Source organism: Rissa tridactyla, chromosome 3, assembly GCF_028500815.1.
Source record: "Rissa tridactyla isolate bRisTri1 chromosome 3, bRisTri1.patW.cur.20221130, whole genome shotgun sequence".
Lineage (NCBI taxonomy): Eukaryota > Metazoa > Chordata > Aves > Charadriiformes > Laridae > Rissa > Rissa tridactyla.
The window spans coordinates 12,642,691-12,669,237 of NC_071468.1; the positions used below are offsets into that span (position 1 = coordinate 12,642,691).

The following is a 26,547-nucleotide window of genomic DNA, read 5'->3' on the forward strand; positions in this document are numbered from 1 at the left end:
ATGTGTCATCTGCTAATAGATTTTTGCAATGAATAACTTTACAAGACAAAAATACAGAATTCATATTAAAAAGCAAAGTTTTCTTGGGGCAAGTTTTAAATCTAAACCATACTCAAATCTGCGCAGACTTTTCAATACAGTAAAGAAAATGCTTGCAGGTACCAAGGCATAAAGACAGTTTCCTGATATTTTAAAGAAATAAATAAATCGAATTGTTCAGTTATAAAAACAAATATTTCCACTTGCCAAAGTTGTCCATTGTCCGTTGCCAAAATGCTTAAGACCATGAAAAATCTCATCAACGTTTTGTTGGGCTGTCACAGAACACTATTTTTTGACCATGATGAAGTGCCAATTAGAAAAAGATTTCCAAGTATAAGACAAGCAGCTTTTTGAGCAGAAATGTAATGAGTTTGCCTGCTGCTCGTAAATTCCTTTTTCCTTAGGAAAAGCAATGTTGCTTTTTTCTTAAGTCCCTTAATGAAATCAGAAAATCACTCTGAAAAGGAAATTACTAACATAGAAAAAAAAAAAAAATCCGTTATAAAGCCACAATACAATAGGTGTTTTTGTTTTCTAATCTCTCTTGGACAAAATGAGGTGTCATAAAAATAAATGAAAATGATTTCTAGGTCTCACTTTTAAGCAAGTTTTGGATCAAAAGAGAACCTGCAAATACAGAGTAAGTAATAAGCCTCTGATTAGAGGACTGTGGACAGGAGGAATATATGTGCTGAATTGAATTAGCAGCTACGAGTTCTTGGTATCATACAGAAGCAGCATAACCTCTCCACAAAACCTCCTTGGTATCGAATACTCATAAGTTATTTTTCTTTACAGTTTGTTTATAGCCTTTTTGTTATTAGAAATGAACTTTCTTGATTAGTTTCATCTCCCTTTGGTGCTTGTGTACTGAACAGATTTTTGTGAGCTTTCGGTACGGTAAGTACTACAATGCTTTCTTATCAGCACTCACTGTAGTTTTTCAACAACCAGGTAATGTTTCATGAGCAATTTCTGTGTTTTAATTTTTAGATTATGAAGAATTATTGCTCTGGCAGTCCTTAAACAAAGCTTGCTTATTAGACAATATAATAGATGTTAGTGGAACACACACAATTTGTTCCAAAGCAACAGTATCCAGAAATTGAGTCTTAATTTGCTGAACACTATAATACTTCAGTGCCTGTCTTTTGGGGTCTACTGAGAGCTGGATATGTATATCAATCCTGGTTTTACGTTGATAGAAGTAAATCTAGTTTTCATGTTTGAGAAGCTTCTTTCAGATTTTCTTCTTTCTATTGCTTAGAAATTAGTTATCTTAATATAATTTCACTGTTGGCACTGCAATACTTTTTACTACAGCTAGACTAGTAAAAGAGTTAAGGTCAGGATGAAGCTATATCTGGTTTGAATTTGGAGAGGCAGCTTTAAAAAAAAAAATGTATAACCAAACTTAAATAAAGATTGATGTTTTGCTTGAGAGAAGAAAAGAAGAATATGAATGTAAGCATGTTATTTCCTACAGTGAATTACGAACCTAGTGAATACAATATTGCACTTCCTCCTCCCATCTTCCCTTGAGTGCAGTCTGAAACCTGTCTTCTGCTCACTGCAGATCAAATGGCCAAGCTGAGATTTTGGTAGCAATTTGTTCTACGCTTTGTCATGCCTTCACCTTTAGCTAATGTCCTGTGCTGCAGAAGAGGTGGCATTTTGTGGTCTTCCTTGCTTGAAATACAGACTTTTTAAAATTTCAGAATGTTAATCAAATGTCAGGTCGCTATTAAGCTTTTGTCTCATTAACAATATTATGGAGACTGTTCATGCCATTTTTATGGAACTTAGTGGCATACCAAAGTCAAACTATTTTTATTTTGTACTAGGTTAGAAGATTGGTGTCTTTATAGCACCTTACACCGCTAGAAATATTCTGTCTCATGTCAATCAGAAAATAGCATTGCTGAAATGCTGGGTTTCTACACCCTTAAATCACTTCATTGTGTTCTTCAGACCTGCAAGTTTACAAAACAAAATTGTCTGTCAGGCAGTGAAATAAATGGTCCTTTTAAACTGCAGGTACATGTAGGTCAGTGTTGAGGCTGACATCAGGAGAAAGAGGAAAACTTACGTTATGAACAGAAATGACTACTGTAGTTTCAGTAGTAGTTTTCATGAACTGAGGAATTCATTTAAAAATAAGACTGAGGTGAACAATGTTGGTTCAAATAACATGAATGTGCAGAATTTCTTGGCACTGGTTGTTCTGAAAAAAAGAACTGTAAGGTGATTGCTGTACAGCTGTTATAAATTATATACAGAATTGGTGAGATAATCCTTAAAAATTGCCTAAGGAAATATGCTAAAAAAAATAAAATACATTTTTCCCTTTCAGAGAGGGAAGTAATTGTTACTGTTTAATTGCAGACTGCAAAGCATAAATTATAAACACCAGTGAATCCTATTGAATTGAACGGGGTCTTTCCCCTAGTATTTCTTAGAGACAGAACTATATCCCATAAAATTTACGTGGCAGATTGATAAGTTTTTGAATGACTAGTGAACAAATACAGGTGTACTATATTCCCATATTTTTTTCACTGCTGCAAAGTTAATGGCTACTATCTTTACTTAAATCAAATTCCCTTTTTCTCCAGTTCTATTGCTTCCAAAACGCTAGTATCTGAAAAATTCCAGGTACCTGTGACTCTACACGCTGCTGGTTTTTATGTGCAATATACTTTTTCACAAGCATGTGCAGTCTTAAATGTTATTTCATCTTTTGTGGGTTTTTTTGCATTGCTATAATTTCTGAAAATAAATTGTCTGTATTTTGATATGAGCCAGCAGAGTAGGACCATAGGATTTTTATTAATTGATACGTTATACAAATAATAATGTTAACTGGTAAATAGCCGGCTCTCATTTCAGAATCTGATACTTTTATCCCGTATCTTTTCATATTGAACAACACTTTTTTTGAATGCTGCTGTGAGAGATTGCTCAAGTCGTGGCACACATTGGTGCAGCAGAGATTTAGGTCAGTTCTCTGGTACACAGTTTTGCTTCTGCCGGCAATAATCATAGAGCAACCCCACAGAATTCACTTACACTCAAATGTAGGCCAGTCATAAGGAATGAATAAGAATTGCAGAATGTTAGGAAGAAGGGAGCAGAGAGTACTGTGGCAGTACATATGTACCGTTCCTCAGGGAACGCATCAACCGGCTTTGCTAGCTGGGTGTCTGCCTTTCCAAGTTAGGAATAATTTCCTGGGCTTTGAGGCTTTTCTGTTTGTCCTTCCAGTAAAGTGCCCCTTCACTTGTTGTATTTGCATGCACCCTTCCTTCTATGTCTGTCTAGTTCTTCATCCATTCTCTATATCCTTTATTTTTTTCTCACTCCGTTCCATTTCTGTTTTTCCCTATCATCTTGAATCTCTTTTCCTTGTTCTGTACACCCATCCATTTAAAACTTTGCTATTTTGCAGATGTGCACATTACAGATGATTAAATTCTTATTATTCAATTTGGAATATGTAACATCTGTGATTGAAGCATTTTATTTGTTAAAGTATCCTACAAATCCAGAGCATGACAAGAAGCTATATCAGATTATTGGTAAATAACGGGAGAATTATATGTATTGAAGAACTAACAGTGGTGTTCGATTACAATATAATTTCAGTTTGGACATAGATATTTAAGCAGTAGGAAAGCTTAAATGAAGACTATACATTCTTCTGAAAGCTACTGCTTGTAAAAATGCATTTTGTGGTAAAGTCCAGAGTCTTCAGCTGTGCTTTTATGCATCTTGCAAAATCTACTGTCATAAGCAAATCACTAATACATTTCCACATATTAAGTTCTCACTATCTGGTGAAAAGAATTATTAGAATGTATTATTTGCTCCTTTTCATTGTTGGCAGTAGAAAATCATTATAAATGATACAATATTGTAGCTCCCCCCCAAATGTAAGATTTTGTATTTGGCCTGTTTTCTTACCCAGTGCTTATGAATTGTGCGAGGTGGTTTTGATTTTTTTTTTCTCATCCAGTATGGCTGACAGGCTGCTAAAAATAAAGCTTTACCATAGAGGACATACAGTAAATCAGCAGGGTACTTTCACTGCAAGTTCAGTCGGGGACTCCCCTCTGTTTAGGGTGTAAAGTTTGAAATAATAATAAATAATTCTTTTAAAGCTTTGGCTAATCTTTGCAGGTTTAGAACACGGGGTCTTTGGATTCCTTCTCATTCAACAGTATCACTTTAAAGACCCCTTTTCATGTGATTTCCTGAAAAATAGTCTGCTGCTGTGCAACAAAACTGAAAACATACATGGGCCTTTTCAGTTGAGTTCTGATTAAGATCTACTAGTTGCTAATAGAAACCGTGGTTTGAATCTAGTCAAAGGAAACAGGTTGAAAGACACAAAAAAGGAAAACTGCTTCTTTACTCAGAGCCTCTCACTGGAGTCCTTAGTACTTAGTCCTGAAGCTGCACTAATACCAGCCTGTATCCTGTTTCAGGCACTCTGTTGTGAAGTGAGGTTGAAAACAGTTAGGCTGGGGAAAAAGAGTTCAGATTTGACAGAAAAATAGCCTGTGTAAACATAATCAAGAGGACTGAAGTAGTTAAGGGACAGCCCATAATTTATTCTGTACAGCCACAGAAGCCAGTTAGGAGAGACCCTAAAGCAGTAGGCATTTCCCAGATGCTGGTAAATGTTAACACTCAAAAATATTTCTGAGAAAGTCATCTCTGCTCCTTGAATGGTAGGAGTGACTTAGCTGAGAAGGCAAAGGGAACCAGCAGGGCCACTGTTGCTCATTTTTCAAATGCTTCATATACCATTCTTTGGGTTTTGTGCTGCAGAATTTCACCTGTCTCTTAAAACGTTTTTCATTTACTTTAAAATTGTGTTCTTCTAACCCTTTTCCTGTCTGCTGGCCCTGCTTTTGCATTGCCTATTGCTTTGCTGCCAGCACAAATGTTCAGGTGTCCATGTGGTGAATTTGACTAAAGTGACCCGTTAACAAAATTTTTAATTTTAACTTGCTGCAGTTTTCTCAGCAGTTTTATCACATGACACATATGAACACCTGCTGTAGAATTAAAAAAAAAGGCGGGGGGGAGGCAGGAATGGAACGGAGAGAGTAGAAAAACAATCTCTGGTAGAAAGAATGGATTGCTTTTTTCAGTAATGCAGAATTCTGCTGTCCCAAAGTGAATTCATCTGGCCTACATCTAAGCAAGAACGTCCTGGAAAAATACACGTTACTGACAGAAAGGCAGAAACATCACTTCTTGAGATGCTTAATCTGTATCAGCTAAGGAAGAGATATTTCGGAGATCTGAAGGGAAATGTTGGAAGGGTTTCTGGGTAAATGTCTGCATCTTCAGTTATATACGTCACTACTATTTTCCTTCTCTCATGATGCAAGCTGTAAGTTGAACCTAGGAAATATCAGAGGCCTAGTTTTAGGGACTTTCAAGCTTAAGGAAAAGACACTGAATATCAAGAGGATACATATTAGAACGTGCCAGCTGAGGAGATGCTGTGCTTTTTGACCATTCATGTAAGATAACAAAGGTCTGCAGTCTGTTTTGTCTTGTGGCTTTTTGTGAAATTTCACATGGGTGTAGTTTGACTTGAGAGAGGATTCTGAGAAGGTAACAGTGAAGGTATACTGGACTTCTGAGGGTGAGCTCTCCCCCTTAATGAGTGATTAAAAAAGAGATCAGTCTTGTGATATACTGATTTCTCAGCTAAAATGTATGCTTTGGTAAACACAGAAATCTTGCAAAGACCCAAGTTATCTAGAAGGCAGCCATTTTTACCCCTTCCTTATCCAGTTATAGTTGTTAAGAGAAAAAAATAAATAGAAATTTGAACTAATAAAGGACATAGGAAAATTTGAATCAACTAGCTAATTATAAAGAAATCTTGAGAAGAGTCTTGCACGTATATAATTTGTCAAGGCCAGTGGTGAGGCACCCAGAAGTTCCTCCCTAGCTCAGGCCTGAACCTGCTTTGCTGGGGCGTGGGAGAGAATTATCATATTAACATAGCAAACAAAAGCTCAAACCCTAATTAAAGTGAAAATAAGTGCTTTAGATTTGCTGGATGACCATTTAAGGGTCTGTCATATTTACTTTCTCCTTACTGACAAAGCTGTCAAGGTTGGCTGCTGGGGACTGAAGGCTTCTCTCTATCAGTGCTTCTAGCCTACATGAAGGACAGCAATGAAGTTTATTTCCGTGCCTGCATTCTACTTGCTGCTTATAAAACCTCATCTGAGTTTGCTTTTTCTTAGCTAGCAGAGGAGAAAATTGCCATTAGTCTTCTGGCAGACTGTCAATAAAATATCATTTCAAGTTCACTTACTAGAAAACAGATGTTTTTCTTTTTTGTGTGTATGCTTCTTTCCTTTCTTTTCACTCTTTTCATCCATCTTACTTTTATCTTCTTAAGTCCCACATTCTATTTATGGTACTTTAAAGATATAAGTGATTGAACGGGGGCCTCAGTAATCAAATATATAATAGTAGTATATCTGTGGCTTTCTCAGCGCACACTGGTGTGCTCTGCAACAGCCAAACACAGTAAGAAAAGGCAGCAGTATAAGCTTAAACATATGGTTATTTAAGTGAATTTGAAAATTCATACAATAAGGATAGTTGCCCCAATTGGTGATGAAAAAATCCTTAGATGTATGTTCAGATAATGACTCGGTTCTTTTAGCACTATCACGTATATGTTTTCAGAAACTTCTTTAAGATTGCTGAGAAGTAGACGACTTTCCAGTTGTGATGTTTCAGTGCACAGTTCAATTTTACAAGGCCAGGTATGGATAGTTTTCAATTTAGTGTATATGTGGGGCTATATGACTCAGGGCCACGGTGTGGTCGTATATCAGCTGGTGTGCAACGTGTTACCAGCAGAGCCCGAGGGCATGGTCTGGAGTGACTGAAGTTGTTCCCTCTGAAGCTTCAGCCTGAAGTCTTAAAGGGGAGTGAGGAGCAGGAGATCCTCCAAAATATGACAAGAGGACTCGTGGAGGTTAGGAAAGCAGAGATTGCTGCAAGCACGTAACCTCTCATTTTACCAACAGGGACAAAGCAGCCTCCAGGATGTGCTAGATCTATACGAACAGATTGTCTTGAATTAATAAATCCTGATTTATATGCAAGGGAGTTGTGTGTATCTAGTTGATACGGGTCCTATCAAATCTTTCATAAAAGGACTTTCCAGAAGGACTAGGCTTTTCTACTACTTTAATGGGAAGAAGCAGTAGAAAGTAAGCTTTTCATCAAGTAGCAGGTCCTAAATTTCTCTGGTTTTACTTTTATGTTTTTCCCATTTAGCTTTCGAGAAGCAAGATGACTTAATAACATTTCAGGACTAGTGATTTAAATTATCCTTACAGTTTTTTTCATGACAGAAAGTGGGTGTTACAGTCTAATCTTGTGGGATATTGAGGAGTGATGTTCTAATCAGTAGTAGCAAAGCAATTGAATACTATTTTCTTCTGGAGAAAAGTATATAAAAGCTAACGTAATGTCATTCATATTAGTGAACTGGGCTGCAATGGCAGTCATTTCACAGTAAAGCTCTGCTGCCAACTGGTCTCACAGGAATCTCTACCCACGTATTCACAAATGACTGAGAGAAGAGGAGGAACACCGAGATGATAGTATTTGCAGATGCAATGAGATTATTTAGGGAAATCGAATTAAATGCTGCACATGAGGGTTTTCTGAAGGATTTCAAAATGCTGAATGACTGGATAGTAAAATGGGTAGGTGGAGTTAAATATTAATACGGAAAAAGTAATTCATACTAGAATAAGTAACCTTAATTGTGCAAGCACAGCAATGGAGTCTGTTAGCACTGAGCTGAAGAAATTGTGCAGCCATTTATAAATAGCTCTTGTAAAACAGTTCAGTGCTCAGAAGTGGCCAGAAATCCCAAAGGATGTTAGTAGCTATGGGGAAAGGAAGTAAGACCAGAACAGAAAACAGCATTATGCTATTGTGCAGTCATTGTTTATCCACGTCTTGAATGCTGCGTGTGTTTTTAATTCCTGTTCCTCATGATGAATAGGCAAAATACAGAGCACCGCAACAGGTTACCAAGTATGGATTGGCTTTCCTACTCGGAGAAGGTAGACAAGCTAGGAAAAAAAAAGGTAACTGAGATAATGAGTGTATTTTTAAAAAGATGTGATGATACAGCTGTAAGAAGCCTCAAGAAGTTAACAAGTAGTATGAAATTGAAATACCTCAAAGAGACTTTTTGTGATAAGTCAGTTTCTGTAGCTCCAGTCGTCCCTAATATGTTAGTCGCCGGAAGCTGTGACTGTGTTAAAGTAGTAATTACTATACGGTGGCCCCGCTTTTCTTAGTTGCTGTTGAAAGCACAGTGCTGGGCTAGCTGGACTTCTGGTCTCATCTGGTAAGACCACCCTCATGTTCCCAAGAAGATTTTTATTTTTTTTAATGGAACAGAAGTTTGTCATTGTATTAAAGTTGAAGATCTAGAAGCAGCCTTAGCTCAGAAAGCCCATAAAGTACAAGCTGCTAGAAGCTGGCAGCAAATAGTTAGGGAAAAATCCCTTAATATTGTTCCCTTCTCTAAACATCAATTGCTGGTCATTGTCGAAGGCAGAATGCAAGACAATGCAGAACTGGGGTGTAACATACAGTATAGCAGCTCTTGTCTTATGCACCATTTCCTTTCTTATTTTGCAGCTTCTTTTCGTAATCATTTTATCACTAGTTTTACCCTGTGTTCCGAGCAAACAGGAAATGGCTAGTGAAATGGCTACTGATCTAAATCTGTCATCAGCTGGGCTGTGTACAGTCATTCTAAACTTTGTAATCAGATTCTATGAAAATTAGAGTATTACCACACAGATGGCAGCAGATGACGCAAGCCAGTATTTCAATAAATTCTCAAGTAAATAATTCTTAATTAACTGGTGAAACCAGTCAAATTAGGGTAAAACATTAATAAATTTGGCTATTTCATATGTAGTGAGAGTTGTGAATAATTTTTTATTTTTTTTTACTTAATACCAAGAGCTTACTGGCAAGAAATTTTGGTCTGTAGCTCTGTAAAAGGGAAATTATTGTTAGCATTCAGTATTAAGAAAAAATACTGCATGTGCTTAGTTGACAGTGCTTCTAAAGCTATAGTCAGATTGGAAATACCATCAGACTTCATGTATAAACACCTTTATTCGCCTTTCACACGAGTTCCTCGTTTGTTTCTTAGGACTCTCTGTTTCTAAGAAATAATGCTGTTGTGATGCTCATCTGTTAATACTTTTGTGAAAAACGTTTAGAAGTGCTTATAAATGAAAATTCTATGGAAAAAATACTGCAGTCTTTCTATTATAGGATTACAGTTTGAAGAGGTTTTTTCAGGTGTTAGAAACTTAGGGGTTTTTCCCAATAAATCTGTCTAAATAGACACTGAAATCATTAATAGTTTAGTTCAGAAAGCATTTAAGTATATTAAGAACACGCGTAGGAATTTTTCTGAATAGAAGCCTTGCTGAATCAACGCTGCCGTGCTTATTTCCAGAACTTTTCAAGGAAAACCAAACAAATTGCCATCTCTCTGCAGGTAGATACCGCTTTACTGATCAACATATCTCATGCTCGCAGCCATCACTCTGTCATAATATATACTTGTAAAGAATTAATGTAATGAGTGTTTGGGTTTGGTTTGTTTTTTGTTTTTTTTTTTTAATTAAATGGATATATATGGTTAAGTGAGAGGGGAAATATAGAATCAGAAAGAGTGAAGTTTCAATCGGGTGTCTAGTTCTCATTAACGCAGCCAGTGAGCATTGCAATAGGTCTAACATATGTCGAAGTGAATTGCCAAGTTTCTATCTGTCCCTCTCATATTAATAGATATTACGAATAGAACACTTACACATTATTAAAAAAAAAAAGTGCCACCAACTTCAGTGAGAGTCAGATCAGATCCTGTTTCTTAGCTTGGTGTGATTAGGAGAACCAAGCTGCTTAGGGAAAGTTTGACTACCTCTTCTTCAATCAAAGAAAGAAAGAAAAAAAGGAGGGAAAAAAGGGGTACCAAACTAATTTTAATTAAATTAAAATTATTCTGATACATTTATACATTTGTAATGCTGGAAGTTTGGAATAAATCCCTGGTAAGCAATTGTCTTACTCCTTTAAGCATTAAGATGAGTGGGATCTGATTATAGACAGTAATGAACAGTACATGGGCGTAGAGCCTGTGTCTGTCTTTTCCATGTGTAGTGTCCTAACGCAGGAGTGGAATTTTCTGCCTATTTGGATAAATACAAGTTTGCAGAACCTGGTTTGTGAGCCATTTGTGGCATTTTGATGGCCCCTCCTTTATTGTGTCTGCAGAAAATACTGTGTAAGTATGTATTAGTTTTAGCTGCATGACTGTTTCAAAAAGGTGGGCTGTTTTATCATTGCTTCACTTCTCTGCAGCAAGTCATCATTTCATAAGTTCAGTCTTGATGAAGAAGTCTAGCAAGCACTTAGCTACAATATTATTCTCCATTAATGTTGTAAGAAGAGTAATTCATTTTTCAGTGTGCTTTTTTTGAAGAGCTAATAGTGTTAAAAGCATCTACCCAGTGCATGTCACTGATGAGCAGTTTCTTCTATTAAAAACACTTCCTCTGTATCTAGCACATTTTGCATTTGTGTCTATTCAAATGTATGAAACATCTATCATAACATTTTAAGCACTCAGTAGCTTATTACTGGAACCACATAACCGCTTCCTTATTATCTCTTCTTCACAATAACTTTAATGAATTTTATTCAGGTAGTTGTTAAAACTTCCATCCAAGCACATTTCATTTTTGGGTGACATGTCAAGAAGTTAACTTATGCTCCCTTCCAGCTGATTTCTAGGCCTCAATCCATCAGACAAGTCACTTCAAAGGAGATATTACTCTGTTGAGTTGAGACATCAAGATAAAGTTGGCTTTCTGAGATGCCACTTTGGGAAGTGTGCAAAGAATTCTTCAGCAGTTATTTGTCTAGGCAGTACTGAAGCAACAAGACACAAGATGAAGACCAAGACATGGAATGAGAAAAAGCTATTAAAGAAAAGAGAGGGCTGTGGTTAATGTAGCTTATACTAATTTTTTGGTATTATTTCTCATTCATTTTATATTCAGTGAGATTTTCTTCCAAGGAGTGAAGTGCACGTATGTAGAAATAACATTTCATTAGTTAAAAGTTCCTCTCTGCACATTAAGTCTTTTCTCAGTAATAATAAAATCTGTCTGGAAAAAAAAGACCAACTCGGTAAGTCAACAATTCCATCTTTCACTTACATGCCATGAACTGTTTACACGTGACTTGTGGAAATCGAATCAGAAATGAAGAATAACAAGCATAGGCAGTATGCTCACTACCATCTAAGAAATTCAAGTTTTACAAAAATTTAAGCTCCATAGTTGTTGAGTATAGGTGAAAATTACCTGTTGAATTTGTTGTGGTTACTGCCGTACTTTGAATTGTCCGTGCAGTTTTTGCTACGTAACATTTCAGCACCTTGTATGCTGTTTCCTAGGCAAGAACAATGTTAGATGTACGCCACGGGCTCTCAAGGGAAGAAATATTCTTGTATCTCCAGCTAACATTTTGCAGGTGGTAGAAGACACTTAGAAAGTCACTTGACAAGCTAATCAGTTATGAAAAGGAGCTGCATTAGCTAGAAAAGACTCCAACGTGGATTCTTGATTTCCTAAAATTACGTAAACCAAGATACACAGCACACCTTAAGATAGTGCAAGTAGGAACTTCTGTCAAGAAGCTGACTTTTTTTTTTCAATCACAAAATTGTCATTCACTGACACTGAGCACAATCCTTAAGAGATTAAAAAATGGTAAAAGACCATTTGAGAGATTCCCTCAATGTTGAAATCAATTCCATCTACTCAATTTTAAAAGTCATTCCCTTTTAGTTTTATATGGGCATGCAAGAGACAGCAAGCAACAGCCTGGAAATAACAGACAGCAAAAGATGCTTGACTTTATATATTCTTAGCATGGAAATGCTTGAGCAGCCATAATTGCAAAACAAAATTCTCAAAAAGTTGCAAGTGAACAATGAAAAAGACTAAAACTCACTATTGCAGATGTCACAGTTACCTTCAGTTTCATTTAGCCACCGCAAATACATGTCTGGGAAAGTAATAGGTTTAGAAGCAGCTGAAATGTAGCGTGAAAAATTTGATGCAGAATGCAGAAAATGTCCTTGTTTGCAGAAAAGAAACACACATTGGTCTTTTGGGTAAGAAATCACATGAACAAGCTTGGAAGAGTTGCTGAAAATTTACCTTTAATAAAATGCCATATTAAACATATGCAAACTGTCCCAAACATACGTGGTATCTAAGGCAGTTGAGTACTTTTGTTCCCAAGAAAATCTTTATTGGAATAAGTATGTAGCAATTTTTTTAAATCTTATTTTAGACTCAGGAATCCTGAAAAAGTATGTTGTTTTTTTTTTATAGGGAAACTTGTATATGTTCCCTGATAATTAGTATTCAGATTGCTTTCTTGAAGGTAGGGAATATCAGACCTAACTCAAAATCCAAAGAAATGTTTAAAGAATAATTACAATATTGTCTACAATTTCAGTCTGGAAAATTCAGGGTCTTTTTCCTTCAGAAGAAATTTTCTCTATAAGAAAGATACAAACGACTGCTAATGTGTATTTTTTTACCCTTTTTTAATAGTACTGGAGCTTTAAAATCTTAAGATATGTATTCACTTTATATGACCCTGCTACTGTTAATGTGCCCTATGGCCCGTATCATTGAGAACATCAGGAATCTTGAATTCTGAAAGAAATCTGGTGTAGCTGAACTGGTTGCTCCTCAGAAGTAGAAAAGGTTTAAAAGTAATCATGAACGATTATGCTCTAGTGACGACACTTTACAAGGATAAACTTGGAGCAAGAATGACATGACATAGCAATGAAGGAATATACAAATTGGAAAAAGTGTGGTTTTGCAATTATTTTTTGTAATAGTTTAGGACTGTACAAGAAAATAAGCATAGGCTTTATATGTTGTCTGTTGTGTAAGTCGGGGAAATAATCAGAGACTGATCCTATACCCGTGAAAGTCAGGGGAGGCTTGTTATAGAACAGGGATCACCCTTTGCATTCATCTCTCTGTAATTTCTGAAAATAATCTGAAATGTCTATTTTAGTGCTCCTTGCTTGACTCCTGTCTACGTAGAAGCATCCAAGAATAAGCAGTGTCAAGAAATTGTGCTTTTCTATCCATGAGTATAAAAATATTTTAAAACATTTAAATAATAATCAACAATCACAAATCTTTAAACTCTCTTTACCCTTAACTAGGCAAAATCCAGTGTTTTCTTTTTTTTTTTTAAAAAAAAGGATATGAGTGTGAGATTTAGTCGTTACATATTTTATAACAGCTGTGCCTTGGGATGAAGACACCTGTAAATTAAGAGGAGCTTATTCTTAAAATAAAGTCACAGTCCAAATTATTTTCCTTTCTGCGCCAAACAGTTACCAATCTGCTTATTCTTAAGCACAATGTGCAAGATATAAGGGTAAAATGAAATATTTAAGTGTATTTTTTCCTGTTATGTTCGGTTTTGCCTAAATATAAAGGTAATGTTTTTTTATAAATAGGTAAATTGCAGAGAGGCATACTGCAGTTGTGCTTACTTGTATTTTTAAATGTACTTCAGAGTTTTGACAGCCATGGTTTGATATAAATGGGCACAGTCAATATCCAAGTCAGAAAGGTGAATGTGTGATCAGAGCTGTTTCTGCTTCTTTCCAGTTGTCAGTTATAATCTAACCAAAGTAAAACAAATATTGCAATTCTCTCAGGGGGAAAAAAAAAGATAATCAAGTATGTACCAACTTTTTCTGCAAAAATAACTGTAAGTTTAGGTTATTTTTCCTTCGCTGGGTTTAAGTGGAAAGGAAGAGGGCAGATTTAGCAGTAGGAAACAGTAGCACAGGTTCTCCAGACTCATAAAGGGTGTCAGCACCATCAGGGTACCCGTAGAGATCTGCTATAGGTGACTACATACCCGTTCCCGGTAGCAGCTGTGTATTTCACTCTTCTTTGTATTTAGTAGCTGATTGACAGTGATTGGCAGATCAGTGATTAAGGTCCAGGTTAACAAAGTTCGTTAGATAGCTGTCTCATAGTGAAATCCTTCTTCCAAGTTACAGTTCTTCCAGCTCTCTCGGGTTGAGAGGAGACAGCAAAGTTTCTCTGGAAGCTGAAGCAGTGTATTTGAACAGTAACTTGTATAGATGAAGAATGATGAGTCTTCTGGGGTAAAAATTTAACTCTTCTTGGGAAAGCGGAAAATGAACTTGAACTCATTTCAGGATCACTTTTTTTCCCTTAGTTTAAGCCCACGTCTCACAAATCAGTACTATTGACTGAACTCTGAATTCACACAGAATTAATGAATATTGGACATCCCGGAGGCTATTAAAGTCATATCAGGACAATGAATATTTACTTTTAAAAACCTGAATTCTGGTATTGCTTAAAATTGGGTTTTCATGTTAGTCTTTGTACTATTTTACACAGGAGTTGCCAAGGCAGTTCTTATGATTTTCAATCCTATTCCTGTTACAGGAGGAAAAAAAGCAAACACAAATAACTCCAGATGAACTAGCCATTCTTTTCTCTACTGGGTTAAAAGGAATTTTTGATTGAAATGAATTTTCAGTATAAGAAAGCTGTCTGTAATACAAGCATTCTGCATGGAAAAATTTCAGTATGGCAAATGAATTAAAATTTCCCATTTTGTTCTTCCTTGTGCAATACACTAGCTTATAGTGGATTATCCTTCAGAAAACAAACAAACAATTTCAGTTATCAAGCCAAATTTATCCCCCCCCACTTCCCCTGTATTATTCAGTTTCGGCGTGTGTCCAGGTGAGTTGTTGCAGTGGCTCAGTCCAGGTTTTTCAAGTCCCTCCTCTCCTTGGTGGCCAGAGGCTTCCCTTGCTGTCATCCTTCTGTGGTCTTTTCTCGAGCTCGGCCACAAGAGTGTTCTGGGAACTGGGGAGCTGGCTGAGAAAATGGGATAGCAGGCTTGCGAAATATAGCTGCTTTCCTAAGGGTGCTGCTAACGCATCTTAGGTAGAATGAAGTCAAAGATGTTGACTTGAAAGTGTTTGCATTAAGTGCATGTTACTTACTTAAAAAAAAAAAAAAAGCTTAAACGTATTCAGCTTTAAATTCTTGGAATTTTTCATTATACAGCCATGTCAAACTAAGGTAAAAACAAATTAAGACTTACGAAAAGTCACACAAGGAGTTTGTGGAAGTGAATCTGCTGAATCCCAATTCAGAGCCCTAGGTTTTGGGCACACTTCAAAAAGTTTAGTGTGATTCAAGGCAGGATATGACCTTAAAAGTGTGTTTGTAATGATCTTTGCAAGTGCACCTTTTTTTACCTGCAGTAAATACAAAGTAAATAATAGTGCACTGTGAAGCTTTCTTTAAATTAGCATAGGACTGCCATGTATTGAAAGTTCATGCTCACCTTACCTACAGCAAAGTCAATTGGCAAGTTCAACATAATTTCTGAAAATTTGCCTGAAACTGTTCAGCAGTGAGCTGAAAAAGCAACAACCGTATGTTTCAAGCTCATTGACTTTGCCGTGCTTTAGTTCAGGGCCTTAGGGCAGATTCATAAAAACTTAAGTACCTTCAGCACATTTTCTGATAGTCATGATCCTTAGAGAACGGTACAAACGAGAAACTGCATTCTTATTAAAAATACAGCAATCTAGCTGACTTCTGGTTTTAGCTTTTAAAAGATACTTTTCTTTCATTATTTCTAAGAAGAAGTAAAATTACATGTCCATAGGACTGTTTATGTTTCACCTGCTTAGACGTATGACTTACAAAACTAAATTAAAACGCAGCTGATTCCTAACAATAAATGGTTTAAGTAATGTATTGAGGAATGTTTCTAGCCTGGGTTAAACGTTTCTTAATGCAGTAACAAAATCAGTTTTATCCTCTCATCTACTCTTGAGTTCACGTGTAGTTGTAATTGCAATTTCAAAACCATTTTTTCAAGAAATATGATTCAACCCAATTATTAACCAGCAAAGTATACTTCACAGCTTTGAGAGAAGGTATATGCGTTCTACGTATACTTTGATGTGGCAGGAAAGTCTAGAGGCCAAGACTTGCAGCTCAAAAGTTTATGACTTCATGGTCTGTCTTTCTCCATCTTGGTGTTATTCAGTAGTGGTCCTCATTCTGTTTGTAGAGAACAGGCTTTCACAAGACAGCGGTTTATCATCACCACCTTTCTTCGCAGGCACCAAGAATCCTTAGATTTAATGTAGTCCAATAGATCTGTGTTCTGCCCTCCCGCCTTGATCCACTGTCTCTATTTAGATCCTTAATTGTCACTAACAGTTAATATATTACAGCTCTAAATAAATTAATGGATGAGTACGTATGCTATCACATCCCAACTTAAATAGCTTGCTTAAGGCAAAAGGTATTATAAAGTTGGGAGAGGGGAAACACTGAGCAGCTCAGACCATGGGCAGGGGAAGGAAGTTCAAAGAGAAGAGAGAAAAGAAACAAGAAAATGACTATGGAAAACTTAGTGTCCTCAGACCTGAATATGGTGCTTGATTCCTGGATTCATTGTTTTTTATATCATTCTATGGATTTTTCTTCCCCAGTGCATTCACTGTGTATGCTGGTTTTCCTTACTAGTGAACTAAATCAATATTTAATGCAGTCTGTTTGTAGTTTAGTCATGTAGAGGAAGCCAGTAGACTTTTGAAAAGTACCTTATTTAGCTTTTTGAATTTCTGTGAGTGCATGTACAGAAGCAGATTTAAGATTATATTTCTGTTATTCAAAACAATATGAGCAAATCTGTCAAAAAAATGAAGGCTAATGAACAATATTAGCAACTCTAATCTGCTTCGTTTTAATTTCTGAAATGTCAGGTTTTGTTTTAAAAAAGTAATAAAAATACCCTTCACTGTCAATACTTTATCCAAATTGCCAAAAGCAATTTTGCCTGTAATAAAGCTGTTGTGGGCTGGAACATTTTGATCAAGCAGTGCAGATTGATATGTTTTACTTAATACAATTCAGTGAACATGCTGTTCTTGTGGAAGTTTCTATATGAGTCTGTCAGGAATGAAATACAGTTGAGAAATTTTTTGACCTGCAATAAGACTTTCTCAAGTTAATTTATCAATTGGCTTTAAATGATAAACTGATACACTGATTGTGTCATTGATCTTTGAAAGGCAACTAAGTTTTTCTATTAGTAAGAAACAAGCATATTCAGGGAATTTCAGGATGATGCAGCTGCAGGCATTTAAAATACCGTTGATTCACTATAATAATTGACTTATTAAATTCATGTTTCCAAATGAGTGGTTCGGAAGACCAGAATTGTTTCTGCGGCCAACCACCATGGAAAGGATATTGAGGATTAAGATGCTTTCCCCTGTTTGTTTTGTGTTTCTGCATTTAGTACTGGAGGAATCTTTCATGAACGTTTTGTGCTGCAAGCTGGTGTATAATATAGATGCCTCACCAGGTTTGCACAGTGGCTGTGAGACTGGCTGCTTGCTGGAACAGAAGCCTAGACTACAGGCATGTTAGATTTACCTTGAAAAGCAGGATAAGTGAGATGGCACAAAGTTGCCTGGTTCTGCATCAGGTATTTACAATAACACTCTTGGGTATCTCTCAGAGCCACTCAGCTGCCTTTGCTTTACAATTCAGCTTCTATGTATATATTATCTTAGCTGTAAGATTTCATCTGAAATCCTGGCATCCCTGACCTCAAAGTAATAGTCTCTATTAACTGCAGTCATCTCAGGGTTTTGTCTTTTTTTCCCACTTTTCTCTCAAATTTCAAATGGGAAATACCATCTGGTAGTGGTTGCTGTAGCATGCATAGTTATCCATTAGCATACTAGGCTTGAAACCACTGACATTTCTTTTACTGACCAATAAATAGATTGTAGCGGTTTGCCTGTAACTAACTGGGGTTCCATAGGTTAATATAGCATTCCCTGAACCACCCAGTCTCCCTTGCTAATCTCTATTTACTTTGTCTTTCTTTCGATACTTAATTTTTGATATCTACTTTTGGTCATGGAATTGAATGCTCCAAGCAGGTCTGGGTAGCATTTTGGTATGTGCCTTGGTGGTGGGTGGCATTGTAAGAGACAGTAATTCCTGTGTTTGCTTCAGACAACTAGTTTTGAATGTATTTTGGTACAATGCCAAAAGCTAGTATCTTGTTTCAAAGTGACCAATTTGTTTTTATGATATTTTGTTCAAATAGTCGGTTAAAAGATCTCCCAATTTAAGTACAACAGGAAAGAGATCTATAGGAGAAAAAGTAAGTATGGGTGTTGCCATCACTTAACAGGCTCATTTGAATTTGGCAAATTTTCAGCGCTTTAATTAGGCTGATCAGGCTCCTCACAAGATAGGAAAGAGAATCGGAATCTCCAGAGAACATTTAGAATATTCAGCACACTGAAAACAAGATTTTTCTTTGAGGTTTGTACTTTTTTTCCTCAAACTTCAGAGAGGTACAAAGGCAGTTAAATTCTAGATGAGGGGCTGAAAACAAAGTAAGCTCGACTTTGGGTGCCTATGTGAAGTTATAACTTAGGATGTTTGGGACTTTATACATTCTTGTTCATAAAGAATTGCATCATCAAGATTTGTACCTCTATCAGCTGGCTGCACAGTCTTTATTTTCCCATGAAAAAGATGGTTGTACAAGCCATTACCTGCTTTTGAATGGATGTGCAGATTTTACTGGCATGATGGACTATAAGCAAATTGTGAGAGCCATAAAAGCGCCTATACTTTTTTATTCACTACTATCCATTCATACTAGAGATGCATAAAATCTAGTGGTTATTTAAGCCTTTAAAATAGGAAAAGACCTGAATGTAGACCTTGATAATAAATTTCATGCTTAAGCAAGAGAAGATCCTTAGTGTATTTTTGCAGGTTACTGCCTGTCTCTGAGAAGAAAGTTTTATTATTAAGGCATTAATGTCTGAGAGAATCAATAGCTCAGAAAGTGAGTGCTGGGTACATGAAGCAAATTAACTGTGTCCTGTTTAGAAAGAGACAAATGAGTTCCAGAGGAAGGACAGCATGGGAAATAGGAGTGGAGGGACATAAGGTTGGAAGGGTAGTATCAGTCCATTTAAAATAAAAAAAAGATCTTCCCTTTTTTTTTTTTTTTTTTTTTTTTTAATTAGGGTTCTTGCTTTTCTTCTCAGGGGAGATATTTAATGTTTTGAAAGAAAAGAGCGTAAAAAAAAAAAATACCCAACCCCCCCCCCCCCCCCAAAGTGGTAATATGCCAATTCATGTTAAAATACAACAGCACTTTCTGCTGATGTAATTTAAATAAAGTGGGATCAGATCAATGTAAAGCGAGAATAAGACTGGAGAGCCAATGATTTAGTAGATTTAGATTGATACAGATTCACTATAAACTAGGGCACTATAAACCAGGACAGAAGAAGAATCTGAACTGTATGATCTCAAAAATATGATGTTTAAGTACTAGTATAAAATATGTTTGAGGTTGACCAATGCCATTTAACAACGTACGTTAAGAGTTTCCTTCTGCAGTCATTGTACTCTTGCATGTTATCAAGGACTACACATTTTTGTGCTTAACCCTTTAGAAAATTTTGTCCTAAGTACGCTGCTCACAAGCACATTTACTACTTTTATATGCAAAAGCATTTTCTTGGCCAGGAAGCAGCCCAAGCGTTACGTTCTCTACAGGAATGGTGGGCATCCATCCTTCCCCATCCACCTGTCCAGCTGCCACGGAAAACTATGCTACTTGGCAGAGAGGCCACATGATGTGACAGGTACATACACAATACCTAGACAGTGGGTCTTGCGATTTTGGAGTTCCTTGCACTCTCTGTGACCAAGCAAAAACCTCTCTTCTCTCTTAGAGTTCAGCTTCAGGAAAGAAAAGCCTTTTTCCATGCAAGGTAGCTAGTTTCTACAGGGCCAGGACTGCTTTCTATGCATTACTTCTATAGTCTGTTGTACCCAGGTTCATCCCCTTCGTAGCCCTTTCACCATAGCTCCCCTTAATCCAGTTTTGGATTGCGTGCATTGCAAACAAAGGCAGCTCATGGGTAGTTCTGACCTGATTTTTTTTACTCGGAGTACTCTTGTGAAAGAAATAGACTGATACATAGGAAAACAGACCTTTAGTTTTACAACAGGAAGAGTTTACAAGTCCCTAACCATTAAAAGATAATAGACATATTTGCCTGTATGAATGTGAGCAGCCAAGTTGGATTTGATATTTATATACACTGAGGCACCTTTACATGAATGGGACACTACAGAGGGTTGTTGTAATGCGAGAGCAAATTAAAATTGCATATGCTTTTAGGTCTTTTAGAGATCATTTGTGAGATAGAGGAGTCTAAGTAGTTCTACTACTTAAAAAATTAAAAAAAAAAAAGTTGGACTAATAAATTAAGAATGGTTAACATGTTTAAAACAATAGTAAGTGGTGTATTTCTAGGCAGGCATGTTGACTCTCACTTGACTCGTGTCATTTAAGGATTTTTTGTAAATCCATGCCTTCTCTCCCAAATCTAGTTAGAAACTGCTTCCGTTGAAGCCCAATAAAATACACAATAATAGAAATTGCTTAAAGAGCATTATTTGCTGTACCTGTATCACCGTATCCAGAGAGAACTTCATTCACTTAAGCTTTATGCAAAAAAGGTCGTTCTCTTGTCAAAGAAAGTAAACACGTAAGGAACAGAACAATTCAGGTAGTTGACATCAGTGAGTATACACACATCTCTTTCTGCTGGGTTTGCACAGCTTTCCGAGCCTAGTGTCAATACAGGAGCATAGAGAAAGCAGCGTGATGTCATCAGAATCCCACTGCCTTTGCTGTAGCTAGTATTTTTATTCCTGGAGGTCCCTTGACAAGCTCAAAATAACAAGGATTGCACATAAAAGCAGGGAAATCAACCATCAGCAATTAAAAAAATGCTGATAGAAATTGGAAAAAGTCTGAGATGAAAACCGTCCAATATGCCGAACAGCTACACCAAGCTGTTAGTGTCTTTTCCCTCTGTGCAGTCCTGAGGTTAGAGAGGCTTTGATTCTAGACAGCGTCATATAGTACCCATTTATTAATAGACCCCTTCCATCACAGTTAGCCTGCACGGGGTGGAGAAGAATTCAGAAACAAACGTGGGAGAGTCTCGGAGCCAGTGACGTATCCCTTTTTAATAGCAGGCCAACACATGGGATGTGGTCCCCTGGAAAGGTGTAGTGGAGGTAACAGTCTGACTCAGTGTAACCCTCGTGTTTTCGTGTCAAATGTTACTATATTACATGTCTCTCTTAGTTATCAGCAGCTTTTATTATGCTGGAACTGAAAAACAGGCCAGGGAGGTCTCTGTCTTGCAAGACTGTAATTTGTTAATTGCAGATTAGCTTTACCTTTTCGACAGTCGCCACATAAGTCCAGTAATTCGAGTCTGAGCACCGAAGTTTTGATTGATTGGTTCAGTCCTTGGTCAATCACCTACTCATATCAATGATAGTTCATAGTCAGGATTTTTCTCTTTCTTTCTCTTTTTGGTCAACAGTGCAAGGGACAATTTCCATAATCATTTTTTTCTGAGATATTCTTTTTCCTGGGTATTAATGATATGCTGTTTCCTAGATTTTTGAGTATTTCAGTTATTGCAAGTACTATGTGCTATAAGTAGGATTATATTTGCTTCAAAAGTGTTTGTTGTACTGCTTACAAAAATAGCAGATTACAGAAAAAGGTATCCCTGAAACGAAAAAGGAAAGCATGGTTTGGATGTCTGCTAACATCAGAAGGTACTGGTTCTGAATACTAAGAAGTCATCTGGATGATAAGGTAACAGAGGATCTTCTGAGAAGTCCTAATAAACAAACATAGTCTGCGAAGCTGATATAGGTTAAGAAAAATATAACACACGTGCACACACATTTACCACTTCTATCTTTCACCCGAACTATTTTTAATGAAGGAACAAAAATCCGGTCTTGTAAACACATGCTGAAGTTGTTCTGGCTGCAGTAATCCTGTTTCTTAAAGGATTGCATGTGACTGGAAAATGCGTAACTAAATCCGTGTTGACTGTGCCTATTTATGACAGCCTGGTTCATTAAATGTGCGCATACAATACGTTTATATAGTTAAATATACAATAGAAGTGTTTTAACATAGTAGCTCTACGTTTTGAGGTTTGCTTATACTTTGTGATTTTCTTGTTTGATGTGACTTTTAACATTTGCCCAGCCAGTCTCTCTGTCTCTCTCTCTCTTTCTCTGTGAGGTTCACATGTAAACTGATTTAAAGATTGCATAATGACTGTTTGGCATATCCTACAGGCAAAGGTCCAGAAACCCTTTTTGCTGGCTATAACCTCAATGATAATGAGTGGCACACAGTGCGTGTGGTTCGGCGAGGAAAAAGTTTAAAGTTAATGGTGGATGACCAGCAAGCCATGACAGGTAGTGTGGCATTGTGACTCCGTGTTACTGGGGGGAAACACAAAGCAAAAAAGGGCAGAAGTAAATGCCTTTATCTGAAAGCAACAGATGCTTTTTTCTTTTCTTGGGTAAGGTCAAAAATCCACGTTATACATCTTGAAATACTGCTACAAGCACATTATTACACTTGATATTAATGTTACTCTAACATTGCTGTTGAAATTACTGAAAACCTCCATGCTGACTTAAATGAATGTTTTTATACAGTAATTAGGGAGAAGTAATTTGATACATCACTAATGAGAAAGCAAGTAAAATGCTTTTGGCAACACATTGTATTTATGCTAAGGTTAAACTCTAAGCCATTGCTGTAAGAAAGAATTTCATAAATGTTTGAAGGATATTCTAGTGTGTTTTAAATCTTGCATCAGCTGTCCTCAATAATTAAATGTTAGGCAACAGGTTTTTCTGAAATACTAAAATGGCAGTTGGGGTGGGAGGAAAAACATGGCACGAACACTAGCATACATTAGAAATATATTTCTATGTATATATTATCAGAAATTACTTTAATATTTTTTTTCTGTTAAAGATAAGGCTTACTTACGTGTCTAATAGCAACAAACCTGTCTTCTAGCCCCGATTCCTTGCACAATAATGTGCTTAATTTTGCATTAGCTGTTTAGTATGTTCCTTTGTTTTCATGTAGCATTAAATAGCTTTTGTCATTTGTTTTAAGTTTTGTTAAAATGCTAAAAATTTTAATGAGGTTTTTCAAAGAAAAGTACCTTCTTTAGTAGTCTTTTTTCACTTCAGCAGAACACTGGAGAGCATGTCAGTGGTAGAAAAATAATTGCTATGTATTCATATAGCTGTAAAAACATACTTTCTAGAATCAGAAATTACCAATAGATCTTCCAGAGGTGAAGCAAAAATTCAGTCGGTGTACATGGTGATGTTTTGGATCATTTTCTCAAGAAAGCAAATTGGCCTAAGCCAATTATTTTCTTTATGAAAATAAATATGTAGTACTGGAGGAACTATACTGAAAAATATCATCTTGTTGCTTCAACTGGCAACTCAAATAATGAGGCTACGTTGTGGTTGTTTCCTAGTTAAAGGAAGTTGTTTAGGTCTGAATAAAACCACAGAATCACGGAATTTTTCAGAGTTGGAAGGGACCTCTAGAGATCATCTAGTCCAACTCCCCTACTAAAGCAGGATTGCCTAGAGCATATTATTGAGGGCTGCATCCAGAGGGGTCTTGAAAGTCCCAGAGAAGGGGACTCCACAACCTCCCTGGGCAGCCTGTTCCAGTGCTCCGTCACCCCCACTGTAAAGAAGTTTTTTCTCATGTTTGATCGGAACTTCCTATGTTCCAGCTTGTGCCCGTTACCCCTCGTCCTGTGACTGGGAACCACTGAAAAGAGTCTGGCTCCGTCCTCCTTAAACCCACCCTTTAGATACTTGTAAACATTAACAAGGTCTCCCCTCAGCCTTCTCTTCTCCAGGCTAAAGAGTCCCAGCTCTCTCAGCCTTTCCTCATAAGGGAGATGCTCCAATCCCTCAGTCATCTTTGTTGCCCTACGCTGGACCTTCTCCAGCAGTTCCCTGTCTCTCTTGAACTGGGGAGCCCGGAACTGGACACATTATTCCAGTTGTGGCCTCACCAGGGCAGAGTAGAGGGGGAGAATGACCTCCCTTGACCTGCCGGCCACACTCTTCCCTGTGCAGCCCAGAATTCCGTTGGCCTTCTTGGCGACAAGGGCACATTGCTTGCTCATGGATAATTTACTGTCTACCAATATAGTGTCTAAAACCAAATGCAGATTTCCTGGCATCATTGTGGCAGATTTTTTTTATTTAAAAATACTATAGGTTACAAAACCAGCAAGACATACTCTTTTCACCTTTGAGTTCAGTCCCAGCTGCTCAACACAGCTTCAGAAAAGTTCAAAATATATGTGAAGGTATAAGATGAAAACAGGAGGTTTCTATCATATATAGTCTAGTCAAGTGAAGTAATAAGTAAAGAACGCAGGACTTTAAGTTCTTGTAATCACTCTCCATCGTGGATAGCTGTAGTTACTATCAAATATCATGGTCTCAGAAAATAGCTGAGACACTGGAACAGGCTCTCTGGAGAGGTGGTTGGTGTCCCAAGCCTGTCAGTGTTTATGAGGCATTTGGACGATGCCCTTAATAACAAGCTTTAACTTTTGGTCAGCTGTGGTCAGGCAGTTGGACTAGATGGTCGTTGTAGGTCCCTTCCAACTGAACTGTTCTATTCCAGCTGTTAAGGCCTGTGAGTCTTTTCTCTTCAGTTGCCTCCTAATCACGCAAAAGTCTTGCCTGTGGGTTCAGCTTTCTGGTACCACCCTTGTATTCTTTCCATGTGCCAGTACCTGGCTGGTTGACTCAGAATCCTTCTCAGTTCTTCAAGCTGGAAGTTGCCTACATTTGCGTAATCCACAGCTGTTTCATGTTCTTCAGCCAAGGGGAGAAACTCATCGCAGTATTTTGGAGGGAAAAAGTCTTCCTAAACTCCCTGCAGGAAGCTGTGTGGCCCATCTGTGGCCTTTTCCGTCAGCGAGCAAGGAGCTGGTATGAGAGGAGCTAGAGGGAACTTGAAAGTCTGACAACATGGGAAACCTGCTGTTACTTCCAGGAATATTACACTTTCTGCATGGAAAATCTTTATTGCCATGCAGCACTGTGTGTTGCCAAAGCCTTCATGAGCTTAAGTTTTTCGCTCCCATCTGGTACAAAGTCAAATGTACACGATGTAATTTAATGTGTACTAGCCTTGAATTTCCTAAAGGGGTAGTGGAAGAGTTGCCATATCAGATTGGAATGCTCTTGCTCTAAACAGCTTAGAACTTTTCTTCAGATATCCCAACAATCACAAATGTGGTTAAAATATAACCCGGTAATTATTCATGTGAAAGGTTATTATGATCTTATGGGAGCATGAGGAAAAATGGACTTTCTCCCAAAAATTCCAGCTTCCCCCCACCATGCGCTGTGTTTTCTCTTTTGATTCCATTTCCTATGTCACATATGAAAAAAACCAAACCAAAACAAAACCCCAACAAAATCCACCAGATACAGAAAGCTTAAGCTGGACTGGAAGCCATGAAATAATTCAGCCTCACCTTCCATTTTTTTACAGATTATAAAATATCACCTGTTCATCTATGTACTGAGTTTATCTTTGACGAATGCATAATTTGTGCATGGGTAAATAATATCTTTCAGAATCATAACTAGCTTTCATCTGAAGTCATACAGGTGGTTTTGGAAATTTTACTCATCGTAAAAGAGTTTAAATACTCCTGGCTCTGATGCATTTTGTTTTCTGGTAGTGTATAGAAAATAAGTGGACTGAAGGAGGTTACTATGGTTGGATAATGGAAAGGATACCTAGCTTATGGTTATGAACAGAAATTCCCTTGGCCTTTTGTGTGTCCCATAGCATTGCAACAGGTAATGCATTTTGTGCACCAATCTGACAAGTTAAAAAAACAAAAACAAGAAAAAAAAAAAAAAAAAACAAAAAGAAAACCCCCCAACCTTATAAGCACAAACTACAGTCTTTCTCTTTTTCTTCATTGCTGTAGTTGCAAATACCGTGGAGCATTATGTGAAGCCTCAAGTCCTGTTAGCATGTTTGTACAACTGAAATGTTAGAGGGAGATTTGGGATGTGAGCCCAGATTCTGGAACTTTTTTATTACTATGCTCAAGAAAGAAATACATTTAAGGTAGTGAATGTAGTGAGCGCTACAGGCCAAAGCTTAGTGGATTTTTGCCATGGCATTTATGCAATGCCATCTGAAGTGATATAAGACTGGAATACATAATGTTCCTCCTCTAAAACATGATCTTCAGCTCCCTGGCTGTGATCCAATATACAGCTCTTGGCCTTGCAGAAAGTTACAGATTTG

At 37.1% G+C, this 26,547-nt stretch overlaps 1 protein-coding gene across 23 annotated transcripts in view; it reads left to right on the forward strand.

The window, feature by feature from the left end:
* Positions 1-26,547, forward strand: part of NRXN1 (neurexin 1) — a 715,088-nt gene that overhangs the window by 310,026 nt on the left and 378,515 nt on the right. For all 23 annotated transcript variants that reach the window (XM_054193682.1, XM_054193683.1, XM_054193681.1 and 20 more), the window contains one exon: positions 22,500-22,622. In XM_054193682.1, the coding sequence (XP_054049657.1) occupies positions 22,500-22,622 (123 nt within the window). The remainder of the gene's footprint in view (positions 1-22,499; positions 22,623-26,547) is intronic.